Source organism: Salvelinus namaycush, chromosome 11, assembly GCF_016432855.1.
Source record: "Salvelinus namaycush isolate Seneca chromosome 11, SaNama_1.0, whole genome shotgun sequence".
In the NCBI taxonomy this organism is placed as follows: domain Eukaryota; kingdom Metazoa; phylum Chordata; class Actinopteri; order Salmoniformes; family Salmonidae; genus Salvelinus; species Salvelinus namaycush.
In genome coordinates, this window is record NC_052317.1 from 9,188,223 (window position 1) to 9,202,737 (window position 14,515).

The 14,515-nt window shown below is 41.2% G+C and overlaps 1 protein-coding gene across 1 annotated transcript; it reads right to left on the bottom strand.

Annotated features, from left to right (window-relative positions):
* Positions 1–573: 573 nt before the first annotated feature.
* On the bottom strand, positions 574–12,757 carry LOC120055772 (bcl-2-related ovarian killer protein homolog A-like). The gene is made up of 5 exons (XM_039003723.1): positions 12,427–12,757; positions 10,449–10,760; positions 9,571–9,699; positions 3,945–4,108; positions 574–3,265 (listed from the first exon to the last, which is right to left on the bottom strand). Exons 2-5 carry the CDS (start codon positions 10,654–10,656, stop codon positions 3,140–3,142), a joined length of 627 nt encoding a protein of 208 aa, XP_038859651.1. The 5' UTR covers positions 10,657–10,760; positions 12,427–12,757; the 3' UTR covers positions 574–3,139.
* Between the last annotated feature and the right edge of the window lie 1,758 nt (positions 12,758–14,515).

A 14,515-nucleotide genomic window follows, 5' to 3' on the forward strand; every position in this document is an offset into this window, starting at 1 on the left:
CACATAACTGAACTGAACCCCACGCTGCTGGCGTTGGACTCGCTTCTCAGGGTCTGGGAGTCCGACGAGCCAGGAGAGGGCTCCTTCTCCTCAATTCCACCTTTCTGTCACACCGAGACTTGTTTTTGCTCTGACATGCACTGTCAACTGTGGGACCTTATTTAGACAGGTGTGTTCCTTTTCAAATCATGTCCAATCAATTAAATATATTTTTAATTGATTTTATTTGACCTTTATTTAACCAGGTAGCCCAGAACAAGTTCTCCTTTACAACTGCGACCTGGCCAAGATAATGCAAAGCAGTTCGACACATACAACAACACAGAGTTACACATGGAATAAGCAAACATACAGTCAATAATACAATATATACCACAGGTGGACTCCAATCAAGTTGTAGAAACATCTCAAGGATGATCAATGGAAACAGGATGCAACTGAGCTCAATTTCAAGTCTCATCGCAATATGTATTTTTTTTATTACATTTTTTTTATACTTTTGCCAATTATTCTAAAAACCTGTTTTCGCTTTTTCATTATGGGGTATTGTGTGCAGATTGATGAGGGGAAAAAAATATTTCATCATTTTTAGAATAAGGCTGTAAGGTAACAAAATGTGGTAAAAGTCAAGGGGCCTGAATACTTTCTGAATACACTGTGTAGCCTTTTGTGTAATTGCTTGCTCTGATGAGTTTCTGATTACCGCCATGGTGTGCTTCCTGTGTTTTTATGCCATGAATTTTATGCACCAGTGCATAATCTGTCTTTTACGCAGGCAACTCTGTTAGAGTATCCATTTACGCACATTCTTTGTATACATTCCTGTGCACAATTTTTCATGTTGCATTTATTTGTCATATTTCTCATGTTGCCTCTATACGCTGACGTGATACTGTTGTAGGTGTTTTTCATGTAGTTTACTTGTCATGTGACGTTTACCTGTCCCCACCTCTATTTCTAGAGACACGTCAGCTTCCGTCCACAACGCTGCCCGACGAAGACTCTAGTAGTCAAAACGCGTTGCAGTTGTGCGTCCTGATGCTCTCGGCTGACTGTTCCCATATGTATTATTTTGTAAATATATTTTGTTAATAGTTCACTAAAGTTTATCGCAACGTACCGGCTGTCTACTCGTCTTCTTTCTACAGAATAATATGAAATGCGCTGAGACCAGGTTGGCTCGTGATGGTAAATTGCAGGCGCAGATGCCCCCGATTTCAATACAATTTGGAGTACAGTTGAGAAAATAACACACTGACTAAACAATGGACTAATAAGAAAAATGAAAGCAGTACTTTTCAATGTGTGAGATAAGAGGATCCAATGCATGTGTCTCATGGGGAATGCGTGAGAGTAACATTTGAAGAAAAAACAACGTATTGTATGAGTTCAGTATGACGCACTTAATTTATTGCTACCATAAATCAAGTTGTGTCTTCCCACAAAGGCTGTATTGAACCCCAATGGATCTGTTGAATAAAAACAAATGTAACTTCTTGATGACGCTGACAGAGATGTCGGTCCTTAGAAAACTAGGCAGTTATTTGTTTTTTTTTATGTATTCATGTTTACAAGCATTTCGCTACACTCGCATTAACATCTGCTAGCCACGTGTATGTGACCAATAAAATTTGATTGATTTGAACAATTAAAATGATCTAATTGTGATGATTTTGCTCCTCTGTTTACAACACCATTATCTCGATAGTGTTACGTTTATTTTGCATATAAAAGCTCAATATTAAAGGCCCAGTGCTGTCAATAATTAGATTTTCCTGTGCGTTATATATATTTTGACACTGAGGTTGGAATAACACTGAAATTGTGAAAATTATGATACTGCACTTTTTTAGTTTGAAAAGACTACCTGAAATGTCAGGCTGTTTTGGGGGGATGGAGTTTTGGCCTGCCTGGTATCGTCACCAGGCAGTAAATTAGTTAATAAACAAATAAAAGTTACAAACCTCTCTGCCAATAACAACTAGTTTTCCTCTCCCCACTCAGACCACTACCAGACAGCAACATTTTTGCTTGAGGAATTGCTCTTTGCTAAGAAGCTGTTTAATTTTGACAATTTTAAATTTAAAATAATCACAATAAGGAACTAAAATGTTATCCAGAAATGATTTGATATTGGGATAAAAATTGCTGCATTGGACCTTTAAGTAAATACTGCAAGTGACCACAGGAAAGATGCTGTAAAGAGATACAGATTCATTCATCATCACTACAGTTTCCCAATAAAATACATTAGTATCTAAAAAGGCTAAAAGAAATAGAATAGGCATCATTCTGTCTTTTGTACTCAATGGTACAAATTGATGGGTGTTCAACTGGGGTGTACTCATTAGTGCACATTTTGCAACAAAAGTGTTTCTTATTGGACAAATGCAAGGTAGATCCCTCCCCGTTCCTGCCCGTTTGCTTCCTAGTGAATACACCCCTGAGATCAACAGCACTGTACAGTGTGGACAAAGCCTGGATGGACTGTTGCATCCCATCACAACAAAGTAGTAACTCATCATACATTTCATATGTCCTCCACAGGGGTGCAGCAAAAAGCAGCAAATCCTTGTCCATAGAACAGATGCTATCACTTTGTCCATTTATTCAGTGTAAAGTCCCAGATGATATTCTATAGTTATCATCAGACTGGATCTTACTTCAGAGATTTGAGCACCTACCACAGTACACATACTCACTGCAACATGGTTGCGGAAACTACACTACAACACTGAAAGATACATGGTTCTGTACAAGTACTTTGAACAAACGTTGATCATCTGAACTGAAGATATGTGTATATGAAATTGCCTGTGACTAAACTTTGTATAATCTCTCATGGCCGGGAAGTGAAAACGTACGCGAGAAGATTACTTCTGGGTAATCTGAGATTACTCAGATTACAAGAGCAGTCATTGTTGATTAAATTGATGATGATTATACAAAATGTGATACTGTGACTTGTACTCTGCACGAAGGAGAGTCACTGTTTAGATGGCCATCACCAATTTAAGAAAATGTGTTCCATCAGAAAGTTAGAGGATGTCTGAGGTCTATTTCATCTGAAGCACAGAGCCTTCAAATTCAAGGACTTGAAACTCTTGTCCTTTCAACCACAGTTCTTCTCCCAATTCCTTCATGGCTCCTTCATAATGTAGATGTACAGTGTTGACAGAAAGTGCTTGCAGGATTCGGCAACTGGAGACAGCCAATGGGTCTGAGGAACGGCATCTAACTTCACCACACATTTCTTAATGTCGGTCTGGAAAAAGACAAAAAGGTCACATTGGAAATGTCACAGTTAGAAACTTTCAGGACACACTTGTCCCACATATCATTATTTCCTAAATTCCTTGTGTCCTCTAGCCTTTCTTCCTTCTCAAAACACATTGGAGGAGAAGGTCAGAGGAAAGGAAACATTTTTTTGAGAAGGAGGATGTAAGGAATAAATGTTCCTTCAATTGAGAAGAAAACAAAAATTGTTGGTTATGTGTTGCCCATGTGCCTCCCCTGAGAACCTCTAGAGGGCAGCATAGGGAAACTACTCATATCAGTGTCCTTCAAAAAACGACATGGGCAGAGAGGAAGAGGAGAGGTTTCACTTTCTCCAAACTGTCCAAAAGTAGCCCTATGGGCTTATGGGCTAATTTTGGACCTAAGCTTGTCCCCTGCATTCCTGCATTTGGGACAACGACACCCATTTTTAGGTGGAGACATGAGCATCTCGTCATTATATACAGATCTCTGATGGAGGGGAGGACACTAGCTGTTGCCATTGGCGTCGGCTAATGGGGATCCTAATAAGTCAAATCAAAATTCAGAATGCGGATTTAATCATCTTCCTTTTACTTAAACCACAACTATGTGGTAGTTACAAAACAAACAAAAAACTGTCCCTTGGTCAGCAACAGTCCAGCAACAACAACAGTCCAGTCACCTACCCATCCTCCACGTTTCTTCAGCCAAGGGGCCAGGTTCTTGCGGACAAACTGACCCAGACTGTCCACTATGGTTTGGACCGTAGCAGGCTGGTTCTGACGTACACAGTCCACCGCCAGAGCGCCGGCCACGGCATACATAGATACTACCTTACCCCATGTGATGCCTGTGGACAGGAGAGAGAGAATCGCAGATTAGTTGGCTGATTGTGATGTAGTGGATCTTGATGCTTCATACTTTTTATTGCAATACTAAAGGCATTAATGAAATGTACTTAGCTAATATCAAAAGAGTAGACTCCTAATAAGTGTGCATTGTAGTTAACCAGTGCCAATTCAAAAACATTATTTGTGACTCGTTTCAGGAAACTAGGCATATGTCGCCCGTCACTACTTCACAGGAGAGGCATTTGAACGTAAGCATGCGTTTTTCGTCAGAAATGCCTTCTGGAACATGTGAACTTCATGTGACTTAATAACAAACTTGTATGACATCTGTAAATACAAAACAAATTGTTAAATTGCGAGTCTAGTTGGTTTAGCTACGGAAAAAGACAGGAACCTTCCCGCTAGCCATGATTGGCTTAGATAATGGATGGGCTGGACATGCCGAGAGAGGAGTTCAGATTGGTCTGCCGTGTACATTGCATTCGGAAAGTATTCAGACCCCTTGACTTTTTCCACATTTTGTTACGTTACAGCCATATTGAAAAATGTATTAAATAGTTTTAGAAATAGAGGCGGGAACAGGTAAATGTCACATGACAAGTAAATAAATGTATAAAACACATCTACAACATTATCACATTAGTGTATAGAGGCAACATGTGAAATAATATGAAAAATAAATGCAACATGAAAAATAGTGCACATGAATGTATAAAAGGAATGTGCGTGAACGGATACTCTATCAGAGTTGTATGCGTAAAAGACAGATTATGTACTGGTGCGTAAAATACATGGTATAAAAAAAACACACAGGAATCACACCATGGCGGTAAGCAGAAACTCAGCAGAGCAAGGAATTACACAAAAGGCTATACAGTGCATTCGGAAAGTATTCAGACCCCTTGACTTTTTTCACATTTTGATTCTGGAGCGGCACCTGGGACAGGGTTTGCCACCACCATCAACAAAATCAACAAATTATAGAATTTCTTGTGGAAGAATGGTGTCGCATCCCTCCAATAGAATTCCAGACACTGGTAGAATCTATGCCAAGGCGCATTGAAGCTGTTCTGGCAGCCAGATGCCCAATTAAAGTAACTGCCCAGTGTTTCCAGATTTCTATGAAGTACAAGTGAAATAGTTTTCCATCCAGAAAATGGTAACGAAGTATGTTAAAAAGCAGCTTTTCTGTGTTGGAATGGTGTGTACGTACCCCAACAACAGAATGGTATGGGCGTATACCGGTCATTAAAAATAATCACGCAAGTAGACCATTGATAGGACAGCTCATCCTCCTCTACACGGATGATTGGCCAGCTCATCCTCCTCATGGATATGAAATCGTGTTCTATGAGGAAAGAGCAAGCATTTTTGAAACGGTCAGTTTGAGATACAAGTTTGAGGTGTTTTTTTTTAATTGTTTTTTTCCTCCAATTTATGCTTTGGCCACAAATACAAGTATAGAACGAGTCAACAACATTATTTGGTATGAGTTAACAGAATATGAAGTTTAAAAAGTGAGCCTTGCACTGGGCAGTTACTTTAAGATACTATGTTTGTGTTTCTTTTAGTTTGGCAGTTACCTACAGTGGGGAGAAGAAGTATTTGATAGACTGCCGATTTTGCAGGTTTTCCTACTTACAAAGCATGTAGAGGTCTGTAATTTTTTATCATAGGTACACTTCAACTGACGGAATCTAAAACAAAAATCCAGAAAAATCACATTGTATGATTTTTAAGTAATTAATTAGCATTTTATTGCATGACATAAGTATTTGACACATCAGAAAAGCAGAACTTAATATTTGGTACAGAAACCTTTGTTTGCAATCATACGTTTCCTGTAGTTCTTGACCAGGTTTGCACACACTGCAGCAGGGATTTTGGCCCACTCCTCCATACAGACCTTCTCCAGATCCTTCAGGTTTCGGGGCTGTCACTGTGCAATACGGACTTTCAGCTCCCTCCAAAGATTTTCTATTGGGTTCAGGTCTGGAGACTGGCTAGGCCACTCCAGGACTTTGAGATGCTTCTTACGGAGCCACTCCTTAGTTGCCCTGGCTGTGTGTTTCGGGTCGTTGTCATGCTGGAAGACCCAGCCACGACCCATCTTCAATGCTCTTACTGAGGGAAGGAGGTTGTTGGCCAAGATCTCGCGATACATGGCCCCATCCGTCCTCCCCTCAATACGGTGCAGTCGTCCTGTCCCCTTTGCAGAAAAGCATCCCCAAAGAATGATGTTTCCACCTTCATGCTTCACGGTTGGGATGGTGTTCTTGGGGTTGTACTCATCCTTCTTCTTCCTCCAATCACGGCGAGTGGAGTTTAGACCAAAAAGCTCTATTTTGTCTCATCAGACCACATGACCTTCTCCCATTCCTCCTTTGGATCATCCAGATGGTCATTGGCAAACTTCAGACGGGCCTGGACATGCGGTGGCTTGAGCAGGGGGACCTTGCGTGCGTTGCAGGATTTTAATCCATGACGGCGTAGTGTGTTACTAATGGTTTTCTTTGAGACTGTGGTCCCAGCTCTCTTCAGGTCATTGACCAGGTCCTGCCGTGTAGTTCTGGGCTGATCCCTCACCTTCCTCATGATCATTGATGCCCCACGAGGTGAGATCTTGCATGGAGCCCCAGACCGAGGGTGATTGACCGTCATCTTGAACTTTTTCCATTTTCTAATAATTGCGCCAACAGTTGTTGCCTTCTCACCAAGCTGCTTGCCTATTGTCCTGTAGCCCATCCCAGCCTTGTGCAGGTCTACAATTTTATCCCTGATGTCCTTACACAGCTCTCTGGTCTTGGCCATTGTGGAGAGGTTGCAGTCTGTTTGATTGAGTGTGTGGACAGGTGTCTTTTATACAGGTAACAAGTTCAAACAGGTGCAGTTAATACAGGTAATGAGTGGAGAACAGGAGGGCTTCTTAAAGAAAAACTAACAGGTCTGTGAGAGCCGGAATTCTTACTGGTTGGTAGGTGATCAAATACTTATCTCATGCAATAAAATGCAAATTATTTACTTGAAAATCATACAATGTGATTTTCTGGAGTTTTGTTTAAGATTCCGTCTCTCACAGTTGAAGTGTACCTATGATAAAAATTACAGACCTCTACATGCTTTGTAAGTAGGAAACCCTGCAAAATCGGCAGTGTATCAAATACTTCTTCTCCCCACTGTATATCTACATGCTCCAGTTTAGTGCACATATGCAGTCCCAAGACACTGCATACTTCAGAAGTCTATTGTACAGTATAGCCAATAGAGAGAAAGAGCAAGTGATGGTTGCGATCGCATCAGAGCTTCACATCAAAGAGGAGGTCATTTGTTTCCTATTAAAGCCATTCGGGTGTCAGTCTTGTTATGGTTGTGATGCAACAGCAAGGCTAATGGCATTAGCCTCCTTTAAGCCGTTTTGTTCGCCTGAACTGACTGACCTATGGCTTGGCTCTATAGACTTCAGGGAAGGTTTAAATAAGGTAACTCCCTCTGGGACAGGACTGTACTCACAACGTCTAACTCCCTACAGAGATCTGACCCTGATGTGAGACAACACAGCCCAGAATAGAGAGAAGATTGTCTGGGTATAAGAAAAAGATGGAGGGAAGGGAGAGGAGTGGAAGAGCGAGAAATGGGGCACATTGGGGAAGCAAGGTTGGTTGGTGCACTTGGCAGGAAGTGTAAAAGAGAAAGCTGCTCTTTCAATGCATATGTCCATTAATATGTTATTAACATATTATATGGGTCATAAAAATCGAGAATTTCCTCACTACACACATGTTTCTGCATCTCACCGGTAGAAAAACAGGCCATCTACATTTCCTGGTTGTAAGCAAACCACAATATCCAGAATTGATAGCGATTTCAGGATGCCTTCAAGGGTGGGAACACAATTGGACAAGGAAGTATGGCTCCCGTCAGGCTGTAGTCTTTACAAAGCCAGGGAAAACGAGTCACCCTAAATATCCTTCAATGTCCTGGTAGATAGGAGCGTCGTTAAGTCCAATGGCTCCATTGAACAAGGACAACCATATCTACTCAAACTAGTGTGATCGTGCAATCGGCGAAACACAAAGGCCACAATAATTGCTACAAAACATGACTCCATTCATTTTTTTTTTTAGATCTCCCGGTACAATTTTTTAAAATACCGCTCTAGGGCATAATTATGTCTGAAACACCTCTCATCAATCAGAATTATGTAGGGGGACTGGAAAAAACACCCCAAATAGTGTCTAGCAGCGAAAAGTGTAGCCAAAGTACTTCCTCATCAAATGTAGAAACCAATTAAGTCAGATAATGGTGTATTACTGGAAGTTGGAACATTTAATTCAAGAGTTTTTGAACCACAATTCATGATCAAACATGTGATTATGATTCATTACGGTCCGTTTTTCTTAGTGCAGCATTTGATTGGCATAACATCATTATTCTCTACTGCAATCATCCACATGTAAAGAATCTCGCTTATCTTTTCAGTTCGATAAATATACAGCTGTTGAACCCCACATCCCTTAAAGGCCAACGTTGCCTGGGTCAGTGGTTTGTTTTCCTCTCTGGAGGAATCCCACGGTGTTCCAAAAATGCCCCTGGTGACGTCAAAACAGTCACAGTTCAGCCAAAATGTTAGCTAGAAAAATGCTTGAAATTGAGGCTATTTTTATCTTTCCAGACATAGAGCCAAGTTTGAGAGACTTATTATTCATGCGGTCCAGGGGACTCATACTGTGCTGTAGCAGTAATTCATGTGTGACATTGAATAACTCTTTTTTTATCTTTAAAACATGCCAGTGGCAAGTCCCGAAGCAGAAACTGTGTGTACTAGTGATGTTTTTGTTAAAGTTTCAACTTGTCCATGTCAAGTAAACGGACAAAGATGTACAGTGAGATGCATTCACACAGCAGAGACTCTGTGTACCAGTGACGGGATAGAACAGTTGTTCCAGACACACAATGTTCTCGTGCGTTTCAAAGTTACATCGAAGTAGACGAACAAAGAGAAGACATGTGGGTATGTGTTCTTTGGTACATGTTCCCAATTTTGTCACGAACTGTCAGATGATAGTGTCAAATGGTAACCCAATTCTGCCTTTAGGGAGCACATCATCTCATATTTCTGGTAAATGATGCTACTGTGTGAAACATGTATCACAAAAACAACGTTTGACAAAGTGTTGCAAGAAGCAATAGTGTCAAATAACCAGGCATCTTGTAGCCCTGTCCCAAAACACACATTCCTCAAAGCTCATGTAGCATTGCTTTACCCCCTCTAAGCACAAACACATAGGGTTTAACATCAACTTAAGACCTGTTGTCAAACCTTGGGACTATCGAGTTAATCATGCATGTCAATGGGAAAACGTGGGAAATTCTGTTACGTGTGCAGATTCTTAAAGGGCTTACGCAACATCAACCTCCTAGATCCCCACATTTGCTACCCCTCCCCCTTGCAGCTGTTCACCTGCAGAAAAGATCTCGGTTGCCACGGCAACAAAGGCATCGGACACCGTGGTCTCCATGGCCACTGAGATGTTGAGCTGTCTCGCCACGTTCCGGTAGACACTCGGCCGCATGCACTCCAGCTCATCACCTAGGAAAACCAGGAAGGACCACAAGGCTGAACAACTAGAAACAGGGTAGCACTGAGAAAGAACAACAGGTCTATCTACCCAATTAATAACTTCATGACAAAGTGACTTCATTGAAACAATCATTGAAGCACAGGGGCATTAGGAAAACCAGACTGGTCAGAGAAACTGTCATAGGTCAGTTGTTCACCAAACTTTTGGGCTCTGTGTCCAAGCTTTTAGAGATTTGCTGTAATAATCATAGTAAACTAATTCATTGTCTCGGACATAACCCAACCCAAGCTGAACAAATCAGCCAAAAGCCCATAACCCACCAGTATCCAGACAGGTCCTGCACCACCTTTTGGTACATGTAGATGACCACATTACCTCACTATTTACATTGCTCTTCAAATCTTGCATGTAGGCCTGCCTCACCTGCCTTGGTTAGCTTACTAAACTGAACAATGCCGTAGCTTGAATGCCCTCACCTCGGATTGTCGGACATTTTTGATACCTATCTCGGTCATGCATGTCCGTCCGCTGCCTGTCCTTAATATAAAAGAAGAAGCAATATACATGTGGAGGACAAAACCAGTACAGTGTGTCCAATCTATTCAGGGACCATAGGGAATCTCAAGGGAAACACAGCTCCAAAGCACTGACCTATACTGTAAAATGCTAGATTTGAAGACAAGTGGTGCACATGCGTTCAAGCAGGAATTTATGGTACATTAAGTTTCACATGTAACAGTTTGCAGCAGGCTCTTACCGAGACAGAGAAGCACAGCAGACACCTCACAAAGGGTTGAGTCCACCTGAGTTTTGGACGAGCCCAGCCCATAGATGTTGAGCCTAGAGTGTATGTAGTCCCTACACAGCGCCTTGGACTGGGACACCAGTTCTTTGTCGGACGGGGAATGGTCAAAGGCTTCCATCACCCCGGCTGCAAACACAGAGGAGCGACGAATCACCTCCATCTCCAAAGCAGGATTCTGATCAGGGAAAACCTGATCACTTCGGTGTATCAGTGCCTGAGTGGTTCTTCTCAGCTGGAGCCACTACAATGAACTAAATCTCCAATCTGTTGAGAAAGTCAAATGTTTAGTATTTATCAAAATAAAGATTTTTGTGAATTTATGAAACAATAAAAATGGGTAAAAATGCATGATTTAATATCATACACCACTTTCTTATGTAACTTCAAGTAGGTTGAATGAGTCATAAACTTGCCATAGCCCAAATTTAGACAGCTTTATTAATTATTTATTTTATTAATAAGACGTGTTCTAAGGGCATTCCATAGGAACAACTTGCGAGATAAGTCATGGTCCAATGACTACCAGCTAGCCCATATTGCGAAGCTGATTAGCTAGACAAACAGGTGTGAAACACAGACAGGTGTGCACGCAAAGTGAGAACACAACATGGAATCCATGTTTGGTTTTCATTTGGGGATGGGGGTAGCATCTAAAACCTGGATTTAAAGTAACTGTCCAGTGAAAATCTCACTTAAAAGTTAATATTCTGTTAACTCATATCCAAATAATGTTGTTGACTCATCCTGTAGGCTACTCATATGTGGCCAAAGCAAAAATAAAAAACTTCAAAAACCTCACCTCTAACTTGTATCTCAAACATACATTCATACAGTTTCTTGACTGTGTCCAGCTCCCGAATAATCACCTAAATGAAATCTAGACATTCAGGTAGCGTGGAGAATTCCAAAAACAATGGAGAGAGGACTACTTTTTTTCCAAATTTAGACTGCAAGGAAATATAACCCATTTTCAGTGAGGCTCGTTGAAGACCAAATGCAGCCCCCTTAGCAAAATGAGTTTGGCACCCCTGGCCTAGCCCATTATTGGAATAAAGGACTTAACTTGTTTTGTTTAAAGGGCGAATTACCTCTGGAAGCCAAAACAGCCAAATTCTCCATCTAAACTAGAATCCATTCACAATTGCAGTATGGTTCTAGAAACGTAATCCCGCTACTTTCATATCACATCAAAATAATTTCACAAATGCAAAATACACACTTACTGTGTACACTGTTTAAACCGGTAATAACACAGTTGCAGCTTACAGTATTTTTCAGTGACAAAACGTTTGTGGCATCTGTCTTCCGTTCACACATGTTTGGAGACAGATATCTAATTAGCACAGGTAGTCCATTCTGTCTTCCATAAACAAGCGCTGTAACGTGGGAATATGGCCATGTGGGAACCCTATAAAAAGGTATGTGTCAATTTAACCTTGTATTTTGAAAATGATTTATTGCTGAATAAATAATAAGGTCCTTATTCTTCCAAAACCGTACCACAAGCGATTTATGTTAATGTGCAGACCAAGCGTTGTAGCTCTTTTAACAACCCCCCCCCCCCCCTACAGAAGAAGCTTTCATCCAAAGAATCTTATTTAAAGGAACGGAGAGTCATGATCAAGGTCTACCCCAGGGCTTGAGACAATATTATTAGTATAGGCTTACGATTATTTAATATCCATACGTGTATAAGAAACGTATCCATGTTTCACAAGCTATATTAACCGCACAATTAGCTTAGAGCATTTCCCATCATTTATTTTACTACGAAAATATACCAATTTATGTAGGCCGTTAAACATATATGCATCGCTTAGAATTACGGTGAAATAGCATTTTCTTCTTCATTACTCATTCATTCTCAATCAAACCTTTTAACCTGGGTATTATAAGTATCCTATGTTTAAAGTGGATATAGAGAACTCACCTGACACCTGCTGAAAGACACGCATCACATGGAATTCAACGACGACGTTTTGATTGGATTCGAATCATTCCTCAGGTGCCAAGCTAAGACAAGTCCTCTCGGATACGATGTTCAAATTATAATTCCTGTCCGCATACCGTCACAATCTAATCAAACAACCCCATCTCAACGGGAAAATCATTTATGGAATTCCTTGTCTTGCACGCGCAACCTTTTACAGTTAAAACCTAACGCTTTGGCAAACTGAAGATAAGCCCCGTGAATAAATGTAGCTACTAGCCTGTACAGACCAAATTCATAGAACAAGTTTAAGGTAAACCAGCTCTTCAGTTTCCTTCCTTCTGTGGCAAACGATTTGATTTGTGCGGAGCGTCAGCGCAGAGTGCGTATTTTGACGCACTCTCTGCGCAGCGGTCCTTGGCCACAGTCATGAACGTTATAAACGGAGCATGTATTTTTGTCTGCTTTAACATAATAACCATGAACATTCATTCATATTCATATAATTAGTTGTATCATATGTCTTGGTTATCTGAATTAATCTCATTCTAAATTGTATTTAAATAAAGGCGAAAACTAGCCTACATAAAACAAATAGGCTAGCCTGCAACTCAATAAAATAATGATCTCATAGGCCTACTAGGTATAATCCATTTATAAGGGTATTGATTGAACACCAATAGCACTGTTACCATTGTTTAGTCTACCTATACAGGAAGAACACAATGTATTATCTCTATATTTAACTCATCTCAAAGACAAAGGGGCCAGGCGTGGCGCACCTTTAATCCCAATGGGTTAAAAGGATTAGAAATCGAAACCACCTCCTTAGTACTTACACGCAAACCCTCCCTAACCTGCACTTCCACTCTATGCCAATTGTGCGTCGTCCCACGGACCTCCCGGTTGCGGCCGGCTGCGACAGAGCCTGGGCGTGAACCCAGAGACTCTGGTGGCGCAGCTAGCACTGCGATGCAGAGCCCTAGACCACTGCGCCACCCGGGAACAGATCATTTTGAACAGATCATTTTGGAGTCAGATGTTGACAGAATGTGTCATTTCGCCTACAAAACACAAACACATAAAATAATTAGGCAGGTCTGATGCTAAAAAAAAGGAAATCAATTATTGCCTACTTCACCCATATTTAATTTTCTTACTGCAAAAAAGTAGTGTGTAGTTTCAGTAGTTAGCTTTAGCTCTACATGGCAAAAAAAGTTATTAACTACTGAAAACACTAGAGATTTAAATTTAGTTCAACTACCACCAAGTTACTGCAAAATGAAGGTAGATTACTAGTTGAACTATATGAAGTTCACTACTCCCCAACAATGACTATAAAACATGACTTTACTACTTAAGATTAATCAATTGATTTACATAAGGGTAATGATTTAATTTGGAAAGGTATGGGTGGTAGGGTTCAGTAATGTAATATGTAGTATTTCAAAGGTACTACATAAGTCCTAATCAAACATGAGTCCAAACCACTTCCTTCAATGGAAATAGATGAACAGCTTCTATGTGTGTGTGTGTGTGTGTGTGTGTGTGTGTGTGTGTGTGTGTGTGTGTGTGTGTGTGTGTGTGTGTGTGTGTGTGTGTGTGTGTGTGTGTGTGTGTCTGACTGCAGAGTCACTTCCACTTTTCACCACCCATCTCTGCTTTTCAGTCTCATAAAAAGCAGATTGTTGGAAATCCCTCCAGGTCATCTCTGTCATCATGCCCTGTGCCTGGTACAGGGAAAACACTTTGGCTAGCCAGTAGATACATTTTCCTGCCACTCCAGGAAAGCTGATATTTATGTCTGGGCTGTTGGGGCCTTGTTTCAGTGGCTGGTGGCAAAACCTGCTCAGACAGACAGCCTGAGGGATGCTGCTCTGAGGATTTCCTCTTTCCTCTGTTTGCGCCTTCCTCACTCCCCCCTTTTTACTGCTGATCTCTTTCACCATCCTCTCGACTGCAACCTGTGGCAGAGGGGCATCCTGGGGAGGACACACCGCTGGTGAGTTGACTGGAGCAGGTGCCTGGGGTGTGACTGGGACAGTGACCGTTCCACTCTCTGCAGTAAGACGCTGCCACCGCTCCTGTG